This window comes from Phaseolus vulgaris, chromosome 7 (assembly GCF_051622355.1).
Source record: "Phaseolus vulgaris cultivar YP4 chromosome 7, ASM5162235v1, whole genome shotgun sequence".
Classification (NCBI taxonomy): domain Eukaryota; kingdom Viridiplantae; phylum Streptophyta; class Magnoliopsida; order Fabales; family Fabaceae; genus Phaseolus; species Phaseolus vulgaris.
In genome coordinates, this window is record NC_143504.1 from 52,354,170 (window position 1) to 52,377,346 (window position 23,177).

General features: G+C 32.5%; 3 protein-coding genes across 5 annotated transcripts; 1 reads left to right on the forward strand and 2 right to left on the reverse strand.

Moving 5' to 3' along the window:
- Positions 1-2,431: 2,431 nt before the first annotated feature.
- LOC137830114 (putative L-cysteine desulfhydrase, chloroplastic) lies at positions 2,432-4,222 on the reverse strand. Its single transcript, XM_068637262.2, has one exon. It carries the CDS (start codon positions 3,883-3,885, stop codon positions 2,563-2,565), a length of 1,323 nt encoding a protein of 440 aa, XP_068493363.1. The 5' UTR covers positions 3,886-4,222; the 3' UTR covers positions 2,432-2,562.
- A 5,500-nt stretch (positions 4,223-9,722) lies between these two features.
- Positions 9,723-13,170, reverse strand: LOC137830115 (40S ribosomal protein). The gene is made up of 3 exons (XM_068637263.1): positions 13,012-13,170; positions 11,445-11,607; positions 9,723-10,070 (listed from the first exon to the last, which is right to left on the reverse strand). Exons 2-3 carry the CDS (start codon positions 11,590-11,592, stop codon positions 9,928-9,930), a joined length of 291 nt encoding a protein of 96 aa, XP_068493364.1. The 5' UTR covers positions 11,593-11,607; positions 13,012-13,170; the 3' UTR covers positions 9,723-9,927.
- A 666-nt stretch (positions 13,171-13,836) lies between these two features.
- On the forward strand, positions 13,837-19,007 carry LOC137830116 (aspartic proteinase). 3 transcript variants are annotated; one of them, XM_068637264.1, is made up of 14 exons: positions 13,837-14,166; positions 15,205-15,574; positions 15,658-15,718; positions 15,853-15,947; positions 16,047-16,159; positions 16,272-16,440; positions 16,518-16,557; positions 16,830-16,894; positions 16,972-17,085; positions 17,200-17,264; positions 17,684-17,837; positions 17,937-18,056; positions 18,365-18,453; positions 18,611-19,007. In XM_068637264.1, the coding sequence occupies exons 2-14, from the start codon at positions 15,218-15,220 to the stop codon at positions 18,693-18,695; spliced, it is 1,527 nt and encodes a 508-aa protein (XP_068493365.1). In that variant the 5' UTR covers positions 13,837-14,166; positions 15,205-15,217; the 3' UTR covers positions 18,696-19,007. The 3 variants fall into 3 exon arrangements, with proteins under 3 accessions (XP_068493365.1, XP_068493366.1, XP_068493367.1); XM_068637265.2 differs by having other exon boundaries at positions 13,944-14,068; XM_068637266.1 differs by having other exon boundaries at positions 14,148-14,318.
- Positions 19,008-23,177: the final 4,170 nt, after the last annotated feature.

Here is a 23,177-nt window from a genome sequence, read left to right on the forward strand (position 1 = left end):
CACCATAAACCATATTTATCCTCATATATTCAACATATAAATTTGAATTCATGGATATTCTACTTAACCTATTCATCAAGTTAAAATCAGATCTTTTTAAATATGAGTTGATTGATTCCCTCTATTTAATTTATAAACTATGAGGGTTGAAACTTGTGAAACCAATCACTTAGTTTGTACATTGATACCCAAAAGTCTATGCACATATTTGTACAAAGAAAAATAATTACAAAATAGTAAAATAATTAATTATCTTATATTTAGATTAGTATTAAAATATCATATTTAATGTAGGTTAAAGTCATTTAGATCATGAGCGGTTGAGATCACCTCAACATGAGATACCGGCATTGTTTGTTTCGAAGATTAAGTACACCTATTTCTATCTATTTCTATTTAATTGGAATCAACTTGAAAATAATATCAAGTACTTTAAAAAACTTAACATCAACGACTAATTAAGAACGACATTAATCCTTAATTAGAACATGCTAAATCATTTGTACCATTAAGTTAATATAAGGTTAATCACTCCTTTCGTATTAATCCAGACTCATCTATGCGATGTCTAATACAATCTTAAAAAAGGTTGGCATGAGATAGGTAAACATTACATTTTTAATAACATTTATTTTATCACTCTCAATTACTACAGCTGACTTGAGCTTCAAGAACATTTTGCAGGTACAACCTCACCATTCCGAATTTGAGAAGGAAATCAAAAAGTGAGACAACGTGAACATCCCAGAAAGAGTGAAGGATAAATCCAAAACAAGGAGTGAGACCTTCTTGACCCATATAAGTGTTGAGAACTTTGACAATCTAACAATATGTCTAGACAGTCTGATGAGACATTAGACTATCCCTGATTCATACTCTTATCTATTGATAATAAAAAAATCATTTTGAATAATTTTATTAAATTACGAAATATCCAAATAGTGTTTCTAAATAAATGTAATATTCATTAAATGGTCTAATAGACGTTTACAACATGATAAACGATCTATTAGACGATCTGTGCATTTATAACATATATTCATTAGATAGTTTGAATATGTTAATTTCATTATAACAATGGTTTGTACCTATGCAATATGTATAAGATCTTTTTTGAGTGTCTACAACTTTTGTTCATATTAGATGGTCTAATAAATTGCTCATATTTGACGGTTTGATGAATATATTGAACGTGTAACTTGTTTTTATTATTAAAATGATAGATGAAATATTTGAATATATATATATATATATATATATATATATATATATATATATATATATATCAAATACATATGTGTTTAATCAAAGAAATTTATTTTGTACCAAAAAAGGTAAATATTTGAAATCCCATAGTGTATTTGTTCGTCCATATTTTTCGAATATCTTTAAGATTTATCTTTTCTTAAATGAATTTACCTTTGCAATTATCTTTTATCATGTTTGTGAATATATCTTAATTTTTTTTAACAAAATTACTTTGAAAACCAAAATTCTTTAATGTTCTTTATCATGAAAAATCTGAAATGAAAAGATTATTAGTTTAAGTTTTGATTTGTTTCTTACTAAATCATATTGTCATTACTTTCAAATTAGTTTTTTAAACATATTTGACTATAAAACAAATTGAAAGATTATAAGTACAAGCTTTTTGTTATTTTGTAAGATAAAAGTTACTGCAACATTTAACATTAATCAATTTGAGGGTCAAAGGTCAAAATTGAAGATATATAAAAGGACTAAAGGTGCAAAACAAAGTAAGACAAATTAAACAACAAAATCCATATTAGTGATCATGCAAAACATTTTGAGTCTTTAGGTTGTGAATAAAATCATTGTGAAGTTATACCATGAACTTATTTTATGCTCTCTTTTATAATGTTTTCTTTATTTCTTTTAAGAGTTATTACTCTTAGGAGGAGATTAAGAAAGTTTAACTTAAAGAGATACAAATACTTGTTGTGACCTGAAAGTGTGAAAATATTTTGTAATAATAGTTGAATAGTGAAAGTTTTTAAACGGTTGTTTTAAAGGGACTAGATGTAACCTATATTTGGAAGAATCATGATAAATTATTGTGTGCTAATATTTTTTTACTCTTCCTACTGTTTTTATTTTAATTCTTATTGTTGAACAATTTGTTAAATGATCATGCTAGATGATTTGTTACTAAACGATCCATTAGAATGTCTAGTCTAATTATTTTATCTCCTACAAAAAAGATTCTAAAGCTTTAGAGAGCACCTCTTTTGGAACCAACTACATCTACAACAAGAACAATTAGTGTCCACTAGGTGACCAAGAAGAATACTGAAGCCACACAAACTGATCTAGAATGGAAATTGGTCCTTAAATTAAGGAAATTTGCAATTATAAATAGAAAACAGTGAGAATCTAGGAAGAGAGTTGATTAAGATTGCAGAAAAGAGCATTTGAAGAAGGGCAAAGTCAATATTTGGAGAGATTATTGTGTATAGAAAAGTGATGCATGTGTTAGTAAATGTGAGTTAATTAAAGCTAAGAGAAGAGAAGAGAAGAGAAGAGAAGATAAGAAGAAGTTGTTCAATCTGAGAGAAGAGCACAGGTGAAGCCATGACTGACAAGTTGATTAATTGCATCCTTAAACTTAATATAGTCTTGAAGTGTGTTGTAAACCTGGTGAGAAATTCGGGCATAGGCAGTAACAGAGGCTTCTTCTCCTCCAGCAAAATAAATGGGAACTTCAACCCCAAACTCATCTCTCAAACGCGTCCTAAGTTGGAGAGCATGAGAGTCACTGAAAATCCCCAAACATGGAGGCAAACCCACCATCACCATGCTAGCACTCATGTCAGGAGGACTCCCAAGATGGGTTCCCCAAGCCTGCACCAACATCTCCCCCATCTCAACCACAACATCATGGTTCCTTTTTCTTATCCCTTCGATTCCACCCTCGAACCTCTTCACGAAATCCATAATCGCAGGAACCACCAACTGCGCACTGTAGTCACGGTTCCCGGTCCAAGAACTCTCCACCGCTAACCCATTCCCGTACTCGTGAGACACCACGGGATGGTGCAGCTCACGTGACTTCGCCGACGCACGTGCGTATAGGAACGCCACGGAAGGAGGGCAGAAGAACCACTTGTGCAAATTGCTCGTGTAGAAATCCGCGCCAATCTCCTGCATATCCACGCGCGTGCACCCAACCGCGTGCGCCGCGTCCACGTAAACCTGGTCCACCGCCTCCTCCCTGCAGATCGTAACTAACTCCTTAACGGGAATCACCATGCTGGGCATGGAAGTCACGTGGTCGATAACCGCCAAGCGGATTCTGTTACCTTGGGACTTTCCTTTCTCAATGGCCTTGCGAAACTCGCGGATGATTTCGTCGTTGGAGGTTACTGGGAAGCGGAGGGGGACCTCGACGACGGAGCCGCCGGCGCGCACCACGTAGGCCTCGATGGCTTTCTTGACGGCTCCGTAGGCGTAGTGGAGCATGATGACGACATCGCCCTTCTGGAAGGTTCCGTGGTGAAAGGCCCAGGCGGCCTGTTGGAGGACGATGGCGGTGGCGGTGGAGGCGTTGTCGACGAGGGAGATCTCGTCCACGTGGTGGGCGTTGACCAGGTCCTTAATGATGGTTCGGGAGCGGAGAAGGCCACTCTTGAGGTGGTTGAAGTAGAATCGGTCCGGCTGGCGGAGGTTCTTGAGCTGCCAGTCGCGCTGCACGGCGATGACGGAGGCCGGACAGCAGCCGAAGGCGCCGTTGTTGAGGCGCGCCACGGCGGGGTCGTGGTGGGAGAATTCAGAGTGGATCTCGGCGTGGGTGATGAAATTAGTGGGTTTTAGCTTCTTGTGGGAATGGGAAACCCCGTCGCCGTTCTGGTGTTGGATGGAAGCCATTGGAGATTGTGAGAGGAGGGTGGAGTGAGGGAAAGAGAATGAAGAGAAAGTGTGGTGATATTATCTTTTATTCGCATTAGAGTCTACTCAGTAATCCACATAGTGACATGGGAAATTTGGAATATAAAATTAGGGAAGAACAATACCAGCCGACCAGCATAAAGGTACCCTTTTTATGGATACTGCTGTTTTCTTATTCATATATGCAATGTAATGCTGCTGAAGGTGCTGCTATCATTGCAATCCATTTCCCATCTTTTCCTTTTTATGCTTGGAATTTAGTTTTCTATTGCACACCCCACTACCACACAACTATAGGAGTTTACCACTGAGTCATCTTCTTCTGCTTGCTTATTATTCATCACTTTAAATGCTTTCTCAGAGTAAAGGATTAATGAGTGTTTCCCTGCTTCATTTATCATTTTCAACCAAGAATGAAAGTTTGCCATTCTCAAAGTTCCAATCCAAGAACAAGGAATTCGTCCATGTCATTGAAACCAAGGTTAGTTACATTCAATGTGTTACAAAGTAAAGGGACTTTTTCTTAAACTTTTTACTTAATAAAGGGGTATTTTTACTGCTTCTGATCCAAACACAATCAATGTTTGTTGTCATTTTCCAACCATAAGAGGATAAAACCATGAAATTCCTTGGACTTCTTTTCAATGTAATTATTTGTCGGGGGCAATGAAGTATCATGTAAATAATACCCATTCTTGTATACATCTCAATATTGGGACAACTTCAAAGCTCTTCATTTTATAACCCTCCACTTGTTATTGAAAATTATAATCAAAACCCTTGGAAGATATCATAAACAATAGGAATTATATTCATATGATTACTGTTAACGACTTTTTCTTTTGGATAATACAATGTTTCGAAGTTTGCATATCATTCGTTAATATTATATAAACCCATAAATTTCAAGTTGTGGAATAGTTTGATTCTTTTTTACAAGTGTTTCATTATATCGAATTGTTTGAAGAAATTTAATCATGAGTAGAGCAAAATAAAAAATAATTTTCTAACTGAAAAAATATGTATTATAAAAATAAGAAAAATATATATTACAATTTTTTAAGAATGAAGAGCCAAAGGTTGAAAACAATTATATATTTTTATTGGGACATATGGAAACCAACGACACCATATTATTTAAGACTTTATATGATGATTTATATGCTTGTCCATTCCATTTCCACTTAGTGATGTTCATTTATAGAGTAATGTAAAAAAAATATTTCTATGCAGGCTTATTTTTCTTTTCAAAAATCAACTTTTTGTAATATGTTTTGCCATTAGACTTTGTTATAAATTGCCGTGGTTGCTTCAGTTTGCTTAACTTGCAGGGATTGGGTCAATGCCTTGATGCTAAAACTTCAATATGTAACTTGATGTATTCCAACTAAGTGCTGTCTTTTCTGTCCTTCAGGGACCTTTTTGTCCATTCTTGGTTGATGGCAAAATTGTTTTTGGAATAAAGTGTTTTTTTTATTCTAATATATTTAGTGGATGAAATTGGTTTCAAGTATATTTTTAATTTTCGTCGTGCTAAAAATATATTTCATTTTCGATACAATTACAATTAAAGATCAAGATTTGAAGATAAAAAAAACATATAAAATTCAGGTAGATACTAAAGGTTATTAGAAATAGATAGGTATTATACTTTGTTTGTGATTAGGAGTGTTGTTTATAAATTCTAATTTGTAGAATGTAATAAATATTATAATTTAGTAATGATACTCGTAAAATGTTTTCAAATATCTGACTGGTAAGGATTCACTAGGATGATGTAAGATTTAAAAAATATATTTAGACCCCGATTAATTAGTTATTAATTCTAATTTTTTTATATATTTATCTCTAAAGATAAATTGTAATCTCTTTAAATTGACTATTATATGTATCTGAATAATGAATTTATTAATATATTATTAACTATCTTATTATTTGAAGACTAAAGTTTTTATAAGAATATTATTATCAAAGAGGGTTATATCCATCTTATGTTTATACTTGTTTTATTTTATATTATTATTAGTTTAATCTTTTATTATTTTATTCTATATTATTATCATTTTAATCTTTTATTGATTTGAGCGTAAAAGAATTTTATGTTTTATTTACTATTCAATCTATTTCATTCAAAGTTATCTCTTTGAAGTCTACTATTCCATATATAGAGGTCTCACTCTGTTGAAGTTTATCCAATAATCAACTTTTGATCTAAACAAGCTGGTTTTGTTGCTTGGTTTTTTGTTCGTTACTTTTTCCTTAATATTGTTTCATTTTTCATGATGTAAATAATTGACACTAATTTCCTTTCATTCTTTTGTTTATTAATAACAGAGATCAATTTTTACCCCTTTTTTCGTGTACATTTGATTAATTGCTTAGATTGGCCTTTTAATGAGACAAAAATAGTATACAATCGTTAAAGGATTCCCTTCCTCGAATCAAAATTTAATGAACACTAAAATGAAAATATATAAAAATTAACCATATGATATTTAATTATAGTCACAATCATTGTACTGTTAAAACTAAACATTTAAATCCGTTTTATGACGTTGAAGTATTGAAAGTTAATTGTCCTTAAATTTGAATTCCTATAAAAAGGTAATTATATTTTTTTCTGGGAGGATGTAACACATATTTTACTTGGCAAGATCAGAAGTGTGAGCAAGGCAAGCTGAAGATTACGTGAAAAGCGATGTTCTCTTGTTTATGAGGATACATTAAAAGGCCATGCCCTATACTGTGATACTCTTTTAGGCATTTAAGCATTGGCAACATCGACCCTTCTAGGACAAATTCTTCTACACCTGTATAGTTTTTTCTGCCACTTTTATAATTAATTTCAAAAATATCATTCTACAAATAGTTTAGTGTTTTTTTTAGATTTTGGATTCTATAATTTAGAGAATTTCTAGATTACATAATTCAAAATATATTTAATGTATTTTGGATTTTCCAATCCAGAATATAAATTTTGTACTCTCAATTATACAGTTTAAAATACAATTCAAAATATAATGATTGTAAAATTCAGAATATAATGTATCATGGATTCTATTATCCAAAGATCTAATTTGTATACACAAAACATCTTCTATTGGTGCAATGAAAATTTCTACCTTATCCAAGAAGTCATGAGAGAGGAATGATTGTAAAATCTAGAATATAATTGGATTCTACAATCTAGAAATCAAATTTGTATACACAAAATGGCTTCCCATTGGTGCAACAAAAATTCCTACCTTATCCAAGAAGCCATGAGAGAGGAGATGAATGTATTAAAAATAAACCTAACATGGGAGATTGTTGACAAACCATGAGACAAAAATTTTGTCGAGTGTAGATGAATATTTACGATAAAACATAAAGCAAATGAATTTGTTGATAGGTATAAAGCTAGATTGGTTGCAAAAAAGTACACTCAAACGTATGAAATTGATCATAAAATGTGTTTTCTCCAGTAGCAAAAATTAATACATTTTGAGTTATTCTTACTCTAACAGTTTATTTTGGATGAGACTTACATTAACTAAATGTGAATAATGTTTTTCTTCATGGATATTTAGAAGACAAAGTGACATCGAGATTTCACTAGCTCTAAAGCTCATAATACATAAAAGAATATTTGCCTCCTAGAAAGGTCTTATATGAACTTAAACCATTTCCAAAAGCATCATTTGAGATATTTACAAAAGTAATGATTTCTTTAAAATATAAGTAAAGTCAAAGGACACTTTATTCATAAAACACAACAATATAGGTAAACTTAGTTGGTCTGTGTGGATATGACAATCCAATTTGAGATGAAAGACCTTGACTCTTAAAAAAATTATATTCTTGATCTCCTCAAAGAAATAAGTAAACTAGGATGTAGACCCTCAAGAATGCCTATTGATTAAAAGCATAATATTGGAAGTGAAAATAATTCTCTTATAGAAAAAATTCAATATTAAAAGAAAACTCATTTATTTATCACACACAAGACCAAACATTGTTTATGTAGTTAATGTGGTTGTCATGCATAATTCAAGAGAAAGGCATATATAAATTCTTCACTAGTTGAAGTGAAGTTTAAGAAAGTGACTACTATTTAAAAAAAACACGTTGACTCAAGATATATATATTGGTGTTGATTATGTAGGTTCTGTTATTGATAGAAAATCTATCTCCAAGTACTGTATGTTTCTGGGAGAAGGTTTGTTCACCTAGAGAAGTAAAAAAATAAGATAGACTGTACCGAAAAGTTAATATGTTATCAACATATAAGAATACTCAACCTTTATCAATAATTATAAATATAATATTTATAAAAAGTGTTAAAAGCTATAAAATAATAAAAATATAAAACTTATGAGTGAATAAAATGAGAAAATAGTGCTAAAAACATGAAAATGTTTAAAAAATAAAACGGTTGTGAAAACCATATGATATCATTAATTTTATAAATTGTCACTATCTGTTAAGTGTAAACTGTCTTATACATAAATAAAAACCGTTTATATTTGTTAACGATTTTGTTATTAATTCAATAGAAATTAATCATATTGTTATGTTTTTAAAAATTGATACTTAATTCAACATTTTACTACTAGTGAGATCAAATAAAATAATAATTAAACCTAGGATATTTTATAATGTACTCTGTAAAAGTATTGTGAGGTCCTTAAAAAAAGTTGATTTGCATAGGGAGAATTCTTCCTGCCTGCACCTCCATAGAAGATCTCCATATAAAAAAAGAAGTGAAATGATAATTTTATTCTCTTCTTCATCTTCTTCAATGAGCACCCCTTTCCCTTATCAGCCACAACAACCCCCACCTCCAACTTCCTTCACTGTAGCTCCCCACCTCCAAAGCCACCACTATAACACCTCCTATGTCCAACAAATCATCACCTCACCTCCTCCGTCTAAGCATAAAAAACTGTATTCCAGATCGCATAATGTGAAATACAAATTAATACATTCTTGAATTCTAAAATTTGAAATATATTATATTTCGGTTTATACAATTCAAAATGTAAATTTACATTTTGAATTTCAAATTCTAAATTTGGAATGCAAATTTTGTATTCCAAATCATTCTGAATTGTAAAATGGACAATTTTGGTATTCTGGAAAAATGGGAGTGCCAGAAGAAACTATGGAACTACATAAAGAATTGGGTTTACATAGATGGCCAGCTTCGTTATCAGCCCAAAACAGCCCACTACTTAGCAAAGACTCTTTCTTCCTGCACGTCCATATGTTTTTCTGTCACTTTCATGAAAATACATTTTTATCCTTTTTATGTCATCCCATATTTCAAATTACATAATTTAGAAGTTACTATTGAATTCAGAAATAACTTATTCAGAAATAACTTATGGATTATGTAATCCAAAATATATTTTTAAAAAATAGTATTCCAGATTATGTAATAAAAAAACTAATCATGTTTATGAAAAAACTAATTATGAATTTAGAAAAAGACTTCCAGATTACGTAATTCCGAAAATATTTTTAAAAATACCAAAATTTATGAAGGTGGGAGAAAAACATATGGAGTTGCAGGAAGAAACACTCCTTAACAAAATGGGCACAAACTAACTCCCGAAACCTGAATCCACCATTAGCGAATAGCCATCGTTCAAAGATGTTTTGTCCAGTATCGATGTCACCTTCCATTTATTCCGGAGTGTAGTCTTAGAAACGTGTTTTATACATTGTGAAAAATTCATTCCAAAATTTTCAGGGGAGAAATTAGAGAATTAAAGTACATTACCCTTTCTAATAGCAATTAATAGCGAGAGTAATTAGCCTAATTTTCCCTGTGATGCCACAAAATGAAATCCATACCATAAAAATTACATATGCAAGATATTTGCAACCTTAGCTAATCAAGTATATTATAATGTTACAAGAGTGATGTGATTTCAATATGCCCATGTCCTGGGGAGAAAAGGTTCTCAAAAACTCCTACTTTTTTCCCTTTTTTATATTAATTAATGGCGGAAAAGGAAAAGGGTGACAATATCAGTGTTACTTTTTATTGTCGTAAGCAGCTATATTTTGGGGCTCACATTCAGGACTAAATAAACGAACCAGTAAAGCCGTGCTTGAGCTTACAGTTACAGCTCCACATGCTGCCCAACGAAGGCTCCTAGGATTTGTAATTCGAGGACCTGCGTGACCAACAGAGATTCAGAGAGAGTATAGAAGGATGAATTACAATGTCACAATTTTTTTTACATTTAACCAATACAAGATTTCGAGGGAAAGAAAGGGAGATGCAAATACTATTTAAAACCCCGAAATTATTTCAAGAGTAACGCCACATCATATAAGAAACACGTATAAAGGGTTTGTTTTAAATAAGAGGCATGCTGAGAGATAGTCAACTCCCCTCCTTATTAGTTTGGCTACTCTGTTACACTGAATAAAGAAAAAAAATAAGTTTGACAAGTTGAAGAAGTTGGTAATATCAAGGAGTCTATCACAGCCAGATATTAGGCGGAAGCAAACAGCAATGACTACTCACTCGTCTGTTGCAGTGAAATAACAGTTTATAATTAGATTTCATAATCCTAAAAACCGGACTATAAAGCTTCTACAGTCATTTTGGCTCACAATTGTGTTTATAGATAAAAGTTGGATACAATGCTAAAAGGACTTTTTACGAGTTTCTTTACAGGAAAAAACCCTATATTTCAGTAGAGAAGCGCTCCCTAAAGTATTTTTAGGTTGTATTTTTTAACACACCAATGGTACATGTAATAAAAGTTAAGTTGGTTGAGAACACAAACACAGAAAGCCCAAATGAGGCGTAAAATTTCAAATGAGATCCACCTCCTTTGCTACCCACTTTAAAGATATATGGAGAGTCATTATATAAACCCTTTTGAAAGTGTGAAAACTAAACAAGGTGAGACTAGTTGCCTTTTGTAATACCCAAAAAGCATAACACATAATTGATTTAGTTTCCTTGTCTTAGATTTCTATTTATATCAGATTTGATTGTATTTATGCAGATTGTCTATCTTCAGGAGGTTTACTGTACATTTTGTAATTAGGATCATATCGTTAGATTTAACTAAATTCTTTTATATATTTAGCTTCTTCTTTTATCTATTATGTTCTGGCAAGGGCATGGCCCAAATGACTTGTCCATATTAAAAACCCTAAACCTTGCTGACTCAAGGTACGGTACCTTAATTGACTAAACTATAGAAAGTTTCTTAAGTGCTACCCCACCATTGCAGAGTATGGAAGACCAACATTGGGGGCACAACCTGCTACTGCAAGGTCATGAGGTACGCAGTACTTTATCCAGTGTACAGTGTAATCAATAAGAAAGATGATTTTTTACCCCAGCCTTTTTCTTGTAGTCTAAACTAGTTGATTTAGTGATTCAACAAAACATTAAAACTGTGAAGAAAATGCTCCTGAAATGCTGTGCTTACATTAATCATCATCCACAGCAAAACAATATTATCAGCAATTCAGTTGCAAAGTTCAGCGAGAACTAGAAGGAAGCAAGAGTAAAAGGTAGAACAAACCATAATGCAGTCGACAAAGGATCCAAAAACCTAATGCTCCCCCAACACTATAGATTCCAGCCGTGTGCCTCATTAGCCGAGAACAAGGTTTTGCATCAGACCTCATGACCTCACCATCAGAAAAGCCAAAGAAACGTCTCAGCGACATTGTGTTGTTAATTACCTACACAAAGACACCCCCGGGTGGTTAAGAGTTAATGTTCAATATACTGGGCAAGTGTGATAGTAAACATATCACAAAGTCACTTTGCATCAGTGCGCTTGTCATTGCAATGCAAGCAGAAATTCACTCTAACAGTTAGCAAGCATATGAGAAATGTCATTTATAAACTTAAAAGTGGCTGATGTGAAACGAAAATCAAATACAATAAAAGAAAGATTCGTTGTAAGCACAGAAAACTATAAAGTTCATGCCACTGATATTACAGGTTGTGAAAACTACTTGTTTTATTTTATTAGAAATTTGCCTATGATAACTTCTAATTTAGTAATAAACTAAAAAAATAGCCACCCAATACATGAGACAAGTTTGTCATACAATGTTATCCATTTAAACAATCAAAATTGCCAAATACTAGCTTCGTTACCACAAATCTAATGCAGCCGCAGCAGCAGAAACTTTAGCAATATCAGATCATATTGATAGTGCAGCATTTTCAGGGTGAGGTTTGTTACAATCATTATCCAATAGAATATATAAAAGCGAAATTTGTCTCAATATATGCAACCATGTTCCCTGTGAAACAGCTTTATATTGTTCCTTTAAAGAGTCAAATTCAAAGAAGTCACATTCCAGACTACCCTGGAGGTATTGTCTGATAATGAGAATTAGAATTGATGTCTTGTTTGAATAGTTTTTTTCATAACACATTATAGAAGAAGAAAATGAGAATGCAAAATGCATTAGTTTCTTTCATAAGCTAAACCAGTTATGCACCTTAACAGAAATAGAGAAAGAGATAGAAATTTATAGAACGAACCGCACTCCTTCGTATACGTCAGGAGTCCATTGATGAGAAGGGGCCGGGGAAAGCTTGAACCCAATTGAAGAAGTTGAAAGAGAAAATTTTAGTAAGTTGAGTTTAGCTAACAGAAGAAGCTCAATTCATTTTACCTTTTATTTATTTTTTGTCTCGTATAGGTGCCATAGAAGAATTCGTCGAATTGGACGTTAGTCCCCAAAAAGACGGTAAATTGCATACCAATTATGCTTTTGTAGACCCTTTATCCAAGCAAATTAGAAAAACGAAAAGTGCCAAGACTTCTCAATAAAAAAAATGATGCGAAGCCTCTATATCACTAAGATTCCTAGTTTTCTACACCAATTATTCTTTAACAAATAATAGAAACTACCAATATATTATGTCTCAACCAAAGTCGTGTGAACCTGTCCCTTGGGGTCATTTTATCAAACACCCAGAATGCAAGGTCATCCACTCATCAAACCAAGGACACAACCAGATTCCAAATTTTAAGCAGAAACAGAATTAGAGGAACATGTTATAGTAGGGCCACCATTGACGAAGGTGAAGTTGAAAGCTTGAGTCCAGACTGATAAAAAAATTACCTCAAAATACAAAGACACCGAAGCCAGAGACAGGGAGGTCACTTTGCTGCCTAATCACTGCAAGGAAGAAAGCGTCTCTATGCGAATTGTGCCTTGAAGAGAGACTGGGCCGGTCTGAAGTGGGCCGGGTTAGTGTAAAGATAGCCCACCCCTTAGCCCAGTAATGTAATACAAACCATTACTTAAATACTTGTTTTTTTTAAGTGATTTTTAAACATGTGCAGCACGCACTAGATATACACATTATTATATTTCAACATACATACATAACGCGTATAATACAAACACACAGAGGATCTGACAGTAGATGTAACAATTTTTAAGAGAAAAAAAAATACGAAATAGGTTTTTCTAAAAATTGAAATTAATTTGTAAAAGTGCTTCACGTGACTCTTTAAATTTTTATTTTTTACTTTGTATATAAAATAATTTTTATATATGAAAAAAATAGTTTTATTATTTTTATTTTCAAAGTCTCAGTAAAAAAGTTTTTTAAAATGTCTTTATTTTTGTGAACCAAGTCGAAACCTTATATACGAGATTTTACTTTAAATATATTTTTCTTCTTTATTTTTTTAAACACTTTTTAAAAGCAAATCGATAATAAGATTGATAGATCAAAACATACTATACTTCAAATAATAAAACTCCAAGTTCCAAAAGATACTGTACTTCAAATACCTGATTTATCTAACTCAATTAATTAAAGAATGTGTAAGTTATTGGAAATCTCTGTTACCTATACATACCTATATTAGTCCCAATAAATAAATAAAAAATGAACGAAATCTAAGGATAATGTGCTAAACCAATAAACTAAAGTACATTGCTGGAGCATGGGAAGGGCAGGTTTTTGTTTGACAGTGTAAAGAAAGCCACGCTCTATTAATAATTACGTAGATATTCAGATAACAGGATAAAGCATGGCCTCGTCGATGTCATCATAGATATTGTTTTTTTAGCAATTAACTAACGTAAATTATTGTTTGTAAGTATATATAGTTGCCACCTAAAAGATTCCAATTTGCTCCTCCTAGAGACCTTCCTATCAGTGTAGGTAACGTGTTCTTCCATCAACCCTTCTCTCTACACTGCTTTCAACCTTAGTAAAGTACCACGCTAATTGCTGCACAAGCATCTGCACTAGCTAAAAAGGTTTGATTTTTCTGATCTTTTAGCTTTAATCACATGAACCCCCTAAAAAAAATGAAAACTTTAATCATATAATCATCCTAGTGAGTTAAAGCACCTTGGTTTCTCCTAATTTCCACTAGATTTTACTTGTCCTAATTTTGCTATCATTACAGGTTTGATTTTGAATTACTTTTTTTTCTTTGTTTATGGTATCATGATCCTATCCTGAGTTCAGTTCAGTTGACTTTTTTCTGGTGATATCTTATCCTCAGTTTTCCGCTGGTTTTGATCTGTCTCCATGCTACTGTATAAACATGTTTCGTCTCACTTTTAGCCTTTCTTTTTCTTTTGATGCATCTGTTCGAAGATTCCGCTTGTGCTTTGGGGACCTGTCTGGTATTGTTACCAGAAAAAAAAGTTTTTCTTTTCATATCTTTCATATATGGGTTAAACGAGTTTAGAAATAGATAAGTTGAAGTTGAAGAAGACAAGTGTTGCCTTCTTAAGACCCACTCATGAGATTTGGGATACATTGTAATGATTCCATTAATACCGTTTATTATGAAGTTTGTTGATGAAGATCTTACTTTTACCGAGGGTTTTGCTTAGATAATTTTTTTCTATAAGCTCCTTTGAAAAAGAAAAGAAAGAAAAACAACATAAGCTTCTTTTATTAGTTAAAATTAGCTCATCATACGTTAAAATAAACTTTTAGGGAGGATAACATGTGACAACTTCTATATATGGAAAAAGTTTATTTAATTTTTTTCTTATCTTTTTCAATTCACTAGTGTTTTTTTTTTTTATCAAAATTTCAAATATGGGTATCCTTGGACGACCTTCTCCATAAGCTCTTTAGGGAAGAAAAAATGAATTTGACTTTTCCTAAATTTCGTTTATGCAGAAGTTAAAAAAAAAAGATAAAGAAACTACTTGAGAGAGCTTTTGGGAATTAGTTCACGCACAATCTAGTTCATGCACAAAACTAGTTCATGTTGCTACTTTGAATGTAAATTTGGGACTATATATCTGACTTACTGACATTACCCTGTATGGCAGATTCTCTCTGAAGATGGGGAACACGTATTTGTTGCTCACCTTTTGTTTGTGGGCTTTGACATGCTCACTTCTTCCTTCTTTCTCGTGTGGACTTATGAAAATTGGTTTGAAGAAGAGAGATGTAGATCTTGACAGTATCAGAACAGCTAGAATGGTACGAGAAAAGCTAAGAATAGGCAGACCTGTGTTGGGTGCATATGATCAATATCTTGGCAAACCAACCGATGAGGGCATAGTACCTTTGAAGAATTATTTGGATGCACAATATTATGGAGAGATTGGAATTGGCACACCTCCGCAGAAATTTAATGTCATATTTGATACTGGAAGTTCCAACCTATGGGTTCCATCATCAAAGTGCTATTTTTCTGTGAGTTTAACTTAACTTCTGTGTATTCAATCTTTGCCAATATGTACTAACAATGAGTCCTGTTGATTAATGTTCTATTACAGCTTGCCTGCTATACCCATAAATGGTACAAGCCAAAGAAGTCCAAAACATATATAAAAAATGGTAATGCCAGCTTCTCATTATGCAGAATTATTATAGTGGTAGATGCAATCATGTAACCACAACATTAAACGATAGTGCATGCTATGCAGATGCAAGTTAATATGTTTCAATTTACCTTTTTACTTTTCAACCAGGAACATCATGTAAAATAAGCTATGGATCTGGATCAATATCTGGTTTTTTCAGTGAAGATAGTGTTAAAGTTGGTGATATTGTTGTAAAGAAACAGGTGAGTGCCTATTTATACATGAGCTCCCACATCTAGATTGTACAGTTTTGCAGCAATACTTTAGAGAATTTACCAATATATTATTCTTTTTAACGGCAGGATTTCATTGAGGCAACTAGAGAAGGAAGTCTTTCCTTTCTGTTAGCGAAGTTTGATGGATTACTTGGGCTTGGGTTTCAGGAGATCTCAGTTGAAAATGCTGTGCCAGTATGGTACGTTTCATCATGTCCTTTTGTTAGTTCATTTGCATGTGATATCCATGTCAGAAAGCCAATTGGTAAGCCTTTTCTATCTTTTCATTTACTGATCCATTATAAATTACAGGTACAATATGGTGCAGCAAAATCTTGTAAGTGATCAGGTGTTCTCTTTTTGGCTCAATGGGGATCCCAGTGCGAAAGAGGGTGGTGAACTAGTTTTTGGAGGTGTTGATCCAAAACACTTCAAAGGAAATCACACTTATGTTCCAGTTACTAAAAAAGGTTACTGGCAGGTTAGCAAAACAATGAAGTTTGATCAGGAATGTATGCTTTATTTTGGAAAGACTCACAAGAATATTTTCTTTTTTAGATTGAAATGGGAGATTTTTTCGTCGGTGGTCTCTCAACAGGTGACTTCATTTCATTCTTCTTCAATGCTATATAGATAGTTTCAGTTGTCTTTTGGGGAGTTATTTGGGAATAAGTAGTGAGTGATTAAGTGGCTGAAAGGTTTTAGAATATTGTATTAGGAGAAAACTTGGTTGTATTTTTCCCTCTCACATACTGTTGTGTATTTTTAAAGACTTTTGGTTTGTGTACCGTATCTTTACATTTTTTTTGTAGCCATAATCTTTGATTATGAAATGTTTCTATTTCTGACATATATCATTGTTATTTTTAGGTGTCTGTGAGGGTGGCTGTGCTGCTATTGTGGATTCAGGAACATCTTTGCTTGCTGGTCCAACTGTGAGTCCTTACGTTTCTTTGAAGACTTGATATTTGTAACTTTCTGTTTATAATTTTTATGACGCTGTTAATTTCAGACTGTTGTAACTGAAATCAATCATGCTATTGGAGCTGAAGGAGTTCTAAGCGTAGAATGTAAGGAAGTTGTTTCTGAATATGGAGAATTGTTATGGGATCTCTTGATATCTGGGGTAAGTTCTCTTGCCTGACCTTGAAGTTTTCCTCTCACCTTGATTTGCTGTCTTTGCTCTTCCCTTCAGGTGTTTTCACTCTAGGACCTAAGTGTGTTTAATCTTGATTTGCAGGTACGACCTGGTGATGTGTGTTCACAGGTTGGTTTATGTGTTGCCAAAAGGGGTCAATCAGAAAGGTCAGAATTTTTTTTGTTTAAATTTGTAATGAGCAATTTTATATATCAATGTTTTGTATGCCCTTTCAACATATTTGATTCAGTGCACTTCAATAGAGTAATGGTTTGAAGATGTTGGAGGGTGGTTAATATTCTGACTGAGCTTAGGAACTAATTTCTCAGGGCTTGATACCCTTGTTTACAATTTTTGGTTTATAATTTTCTTCTTTTGTCAATGGGAGAATTTAGGTTCTATTCCTACTTATAATGCTATCAGATTTTGGCTAAAACATTCTCGTAAATTTCTTCATTGGTTACAATTACTGTTTATGTATTTCTTCTTTTGCCTGAGAGAGCGAAGTTCTATTCTTTCTTACAATGCTATCAGATTTTGGCTGAAACAAACTTCTAAATTTTCTTTGAATCCTAATAATCTGCAGCAATGGAATTGAGATGGTGACCGAAAAGGAACATAGAGAGTTGTCAGCTAAAGATACTGTTTTGTGCACTCCCTGTCAGATGCTTGTGATTTGGATTCAGAATCAACTAAAACAACAGAAGACCAAGGAAACAGTTTTCAACTATGTAAATCAGGTAGGCCTGTACCATCCTTTTCAGAAACCCTAGTTGTTGGTTACATTTTATCACTGCATATATATGTCATGCTGATTTTTATCACTTGATCATTGGCAGCTGTGCGAGAACTTGCCAAGTCCAAATGGAGAGTCAGTAGTAAACTGTAATGGCATTTCTGGATTACCCAACATCACATTTACTGTTGGAGACAAACCTTTCACCCTCACTCCTGAGCAGGTTGGGTTTACATAACTTTGATAAATTAAATTACAATGGAGTTTTGGTATGATTACACTCCATAAATCTAAAGCTAGCGTCAAAACAACATTAAATGTGGAATACTTTTGGCTTTTTAGTGGAAGTATGGAATTTTAGTTTAAAGCAAAACTAATAGCAATAACTTTCCAAATGTAGACAAATAATTGAATTGGAGGGCATATTGAACTAGGAATTGTGGCATTGCCTATCTATCTATATGCCAAGGCTAACTCTTAGAGATTTTTTATTTATTTTATTCCGGTTCTGAAAATGCTGTGTAATTTCAGTATATTCTGAAAACTGGAGAAGGCATTGCAGAAGTTTGCATTAGTGGGTTTATTGCTTTTGACATTCCTCCTCCACGAGGTCCACTTTGGTATGCTACCCTTCTAATGTTAATACATTATTTTTTATGCTTACACTTGCATAGCACAGAACAACCATTCATGGAATGATTCACGTCACGACTATTGTTCTGAGCTTTGCCTTTGATATTATTTTTTTTCTGATATTGCTGTGACATCTACCTGAAGGATTCTTGGTGATGTTTTCATGAGGGTATATCACACTGTCTTTGACTATGGGAATCTCAGAGTTGGTTTCGCCAAAGCTGCGTAACAAGACATATAGCAGATTATGTTGTAGGGCATCTTTTAATAAACTTGTTAATGTGTTGTAAATAAGCTCGGCAGGTTCACGTTATAGTTTTCATGAATGTACACACTCGTGAAACTACGCGCCTTCAAGTATTACGTTATAGTTTTCATGAATGTATACACTTGTGAAACTATATATGCGCCTTCAAGTATTGTGTGCTTGTACTTGAAGGGATCATTTTCATTAAACACCATGTTGAACCGTGTAGTGTAGATTGTATATTGTACCCTTATGTTATGTGCAATGAAGATAGCAATGAATTCTCTAGCCAAATGATAAGGCCAATGGATCGTTACTGACAATACTTAATCAGAGTAAACGAGCTACATGAATACATGTTAGGAATACTTTCTAATTATGGCTTAGACTGTCATTGTCTAGTATGTATTAGGTGGTCACCGTATTCTATGTGTTAGATGATCCTTGTGTTTTATATGTTAGGCAATTATCTTCTTTTATGCGGTAGAGGGTCCTCGTCTTTTATGTGGTAGATAACCATCGTCTTCTATATACTAGACGACCATCGTCTAGTATGTGATAGATGATTTGAGTTTAGTCTTGTATTAGACAGTCTTTGTCTTTTTCTGCCTCTATGTGTAGTCTTGTATCTTTCTTGTATGGTTACGTTTATCAAATGATGCGTTTCTTCTTTTGTTCATCTGTCTTTTCATTTCATGGTATCAATAGTCAATACTGATTTTTTCTTCCTCCACAACACTTAATCATGAGGTTTTTTTCATCTTTGACATTTGTTTTGCATACCTTCACCACGTCCGTTGTTGATGATAATTTTTTCATTTAGCAACAACATCTAGCAACATGTTCTTGTCACCATCATTAACTTACAAATTTGGATAATTCAGTTATACCTTCAAAATTCAAGACTTTTGAAGATTATCAAGCAAACAATATCAATCCTTCTGATTTTTGCGCCACGAGTAACAAGACCAAATTATTGTTGTTTGAATTCTTGCTTCGATATGTCAACTCCAATTCTCACCAAGATGGTGGGTCTTGAAACTGTTTTGCAAATTTGGACATGATTGTAAACGTATTATGCCCCTCAAACCAGAGGGAAAGTCAAGAAACTGAAACTTCAGAGCTACGAACACCGAAGAAAGAATATAGTCTTAATACTTATCTTCTTGATATAAAAAAAATGGTTGATAATCTAGCTGATGTTGGAGCTTCCATTATTGTTGAACATCATATAGATGCTATGTTTGATGGTTTATTTAACGAGTATGATCATTTTATTATGTCCATTACATCCTTTCTGGACCTTATTCGATTGATGATGTTGAAATGGTTCTTCTTGCTTAAGAAGAGAGGTTTGAGAAACATAGTCTCGTTAATGGATCTCCTCTCTTCTAAGTCAATACTCTCTCTAGTTTGTGGTCTTTGTCAAATCAACAAGATAGACATCGCAACAATGGTTCGCAAAACAAGGAGAAAATTGTCATTTCCTTATACTAATTCAACATTAAATGCTTTTTCTGGTATCAAGAATAATAATCGTGGTTCTTGGAATTCTTCTTAGCAAAACAAAAAATTCCAATGTCAAATTTGTGGGAAGCTTGGTCATATAGCTCTGCATTGTTGGCAAAGGCATGAACATAGTACATTGTTTAACATTTTTTCCAATTCTCGTTTACAGTCAATGAGGATCATGAATCGTCTATTCTAGGTGTGTCTTTCACTATTAATATGAACATAGTACATTGTATAATGCTCATGTTAACTCTTTTCAATTCTCATCTACAGGCAATGAGGATCATGAATTGTTTATTCTAGGTGTGCCTCCCATTGTCGATGATCCTCTTGACTGTGGAGCGTCTCATGTTCAATTTTTTTCTATCAAATTATCATGGCGACACTTGATAAGTGTCTAATTTCAGTAATATTTCATATTAAAATATAGGCACTTATGATAATTTATTGCTAATTTATATATAAAATAATCCCTAATTTATGAATTTATACATTTTTTGTGAGCTTTATTTGAATAAGAGCATTTTATTCCCAAATTTGGTGTTAATTGCAAATTTTTAAGGAGGATTGAAGGTTTGGAGTAAAGGAGAATAATTTAATTTGAGCTAAAAAGAGAAAGCTGGAAGGTCCCATAATGGAAAAAAGATGCAAAGAGAGATTAGGTCTTTTTTATGTTTGATCACTTAGCCCATTAGCGCAGCACAACAAAGAGAGGAAAATACCATAGAGTGAATTGTAGCCCAATTGGGAGAATGGAAGGTGCTAGAAGTATGCGTGGTTAATTCTACCCTTTGGGATTGAGAGTAATTTGCTCGAACTCTGATGTATTGAGGTGATATCTTATATTAAAATATTTAGTTGTTGATTGATTATTGGTATTGTTGTTTTACTTCTAATTTTTCTGTGACAAATTGATAATCTTAAATCTGACTGGAAAGTATTTTTAGGGTTCTGACCTAAACAACAATACTTAACATATTTGAGTTCTAGGAATAAACTTGAAATGTTAATTTAATTGTTATTAAACGTCTGAGCTTCATTCTAAGTTAAGGTCTGAGCTTCGTTCTAAGTTATTCTTATAATTATGCGAGAGATTGATAATTAAGGGACATTCTTAAGGATTTTATATGCGAGGAATCAATATAAATAATTTGCTTCTCACTGAAATTCACTTTTCTTCTCGATTCTGAAGATGTACTTTGATAATCTTAGTTTGTTTTACTTACTGCTAATCCTATTTTATACTCTAGATTGAAACATTTTGAGCTTCATCTTCACTTTGTTTGTGATAATGTTCAATTAAAGCAAGTGCAACTTATTCATCTTTCAACTTGTTTTCATATTGTTGGTTTGCTTACAAAACCTATTTGTGGATCTTTTTTCTTAGCAATCATGATAAATTTATGGTCTTTGTCAATCCTAATGTTGTTAGAAATACTGTATAATTATAACTTAGATTGTTATAGTCATTAGACGGTCCTCATCTTCTAAATTATATGTTTCGTTACTTTGTCTTCTTTCGTTTCTTTCAATACAAAATGGTCCCAAGAATGTGTTTTCTTTTCCTCTCAAAAGTTCAATAATATTCAATAATGTATTGTTAATTTTGCCAAAAAATGCATACTTCGTATTTGCCATGCATTGAAAGTGATCTTGAAGCATCTGATTCTGAAAAAGCTAAACAATGACTGGTCTCTACATTCATAGAACTTGTCTACAATTCTTTTTTTTTTTTAACAAAATACACTGTTTCATTAAATTATGGCTCTCCAATTGAGTTTCGAGCAAAGGACTTGGGATAATATCTACAATGAATAAAAGGAAGCATTTGAAGCCATTCCATTTGCTATGCAGGAGTAACATACCTTCAACTAGCTAGTTAAATATTTTAAAATGAAAAACATGACACTATTTAGTAACATTTAAAACAAAAAATAGAACAAATAAATCATTGGAAACTAAACTGAGTCTATATCAACTAAAATAAGATTTGAAACTATTATGTTGGGTTGGTTGGCTTGCTTGCCTTCAGGCTCAACCTAACCCATAACCTTTTGACATTAAGAAGAATAAATAAGTTGGTTTTGACCTAAAATTCTTATAAATCATTTGAGATGTAGTTTGGTTGGTTTTGGTACACATTCAATCACTAGGCAACCAAAAATATTTTTACATCCTTTCATTCAAAAACCAACTCAATCAATTGACCAACGTGCCAATTAATTGCAGCATAGTTAAGTTGGGTTGGTTTGTCAGATAGAATATTTAATGTGACATTGAATGAATATTGTATATAATAGGCTTAATTGCATTTTTAATTTGTAATGTGCTTAGTTTTAGTTCATCAAGTTTCTTGAGTTAATTGATTTCTTTTTCTTTTAAAATGCAGCAGTTTATTTTTCCACAATGTATTTTTCGACTTAAACCATCTACTCAAAATCTTTTTATATTTTGAATTGATTAAGTTGTCTTCTACCTAAAACTCATAAATCATAAATCAAATTTCATCCAAATAAACTTGTCTTATAAAATGGGTCAAATTTCATTAAGTTACAACTAAATTTCTTACTTTTTTTAACTTTTAAAATTGCTTTACATCTCAAATCCCTAAAAAAACCCTTAAAATGTATGGATAAAAATCGTAAAATGAGGATATTAAGTATAAGGAGAACCATGAAAACATCAAATTTGCTTTATTTGAAAAATCGATATACTTAATTAGTTAAAAAAAAAAATCAGAGATCAAAATAATCTTAAATAATTTAAATTAGACAAATACAAATGCAATTAAGCCTCTTAGAAAAAAATGCAAATTTTTAGAATAAATTATAATATATCTTTTTTCGCATAATATCAAGTAACAATGAAAAAAAAAAACTTAGACTAAAAGCAAATAATGGGTAGAAGAATAGTACTTGTGTTCTAGCATCTTCTACAAACTCATTTTCCAAA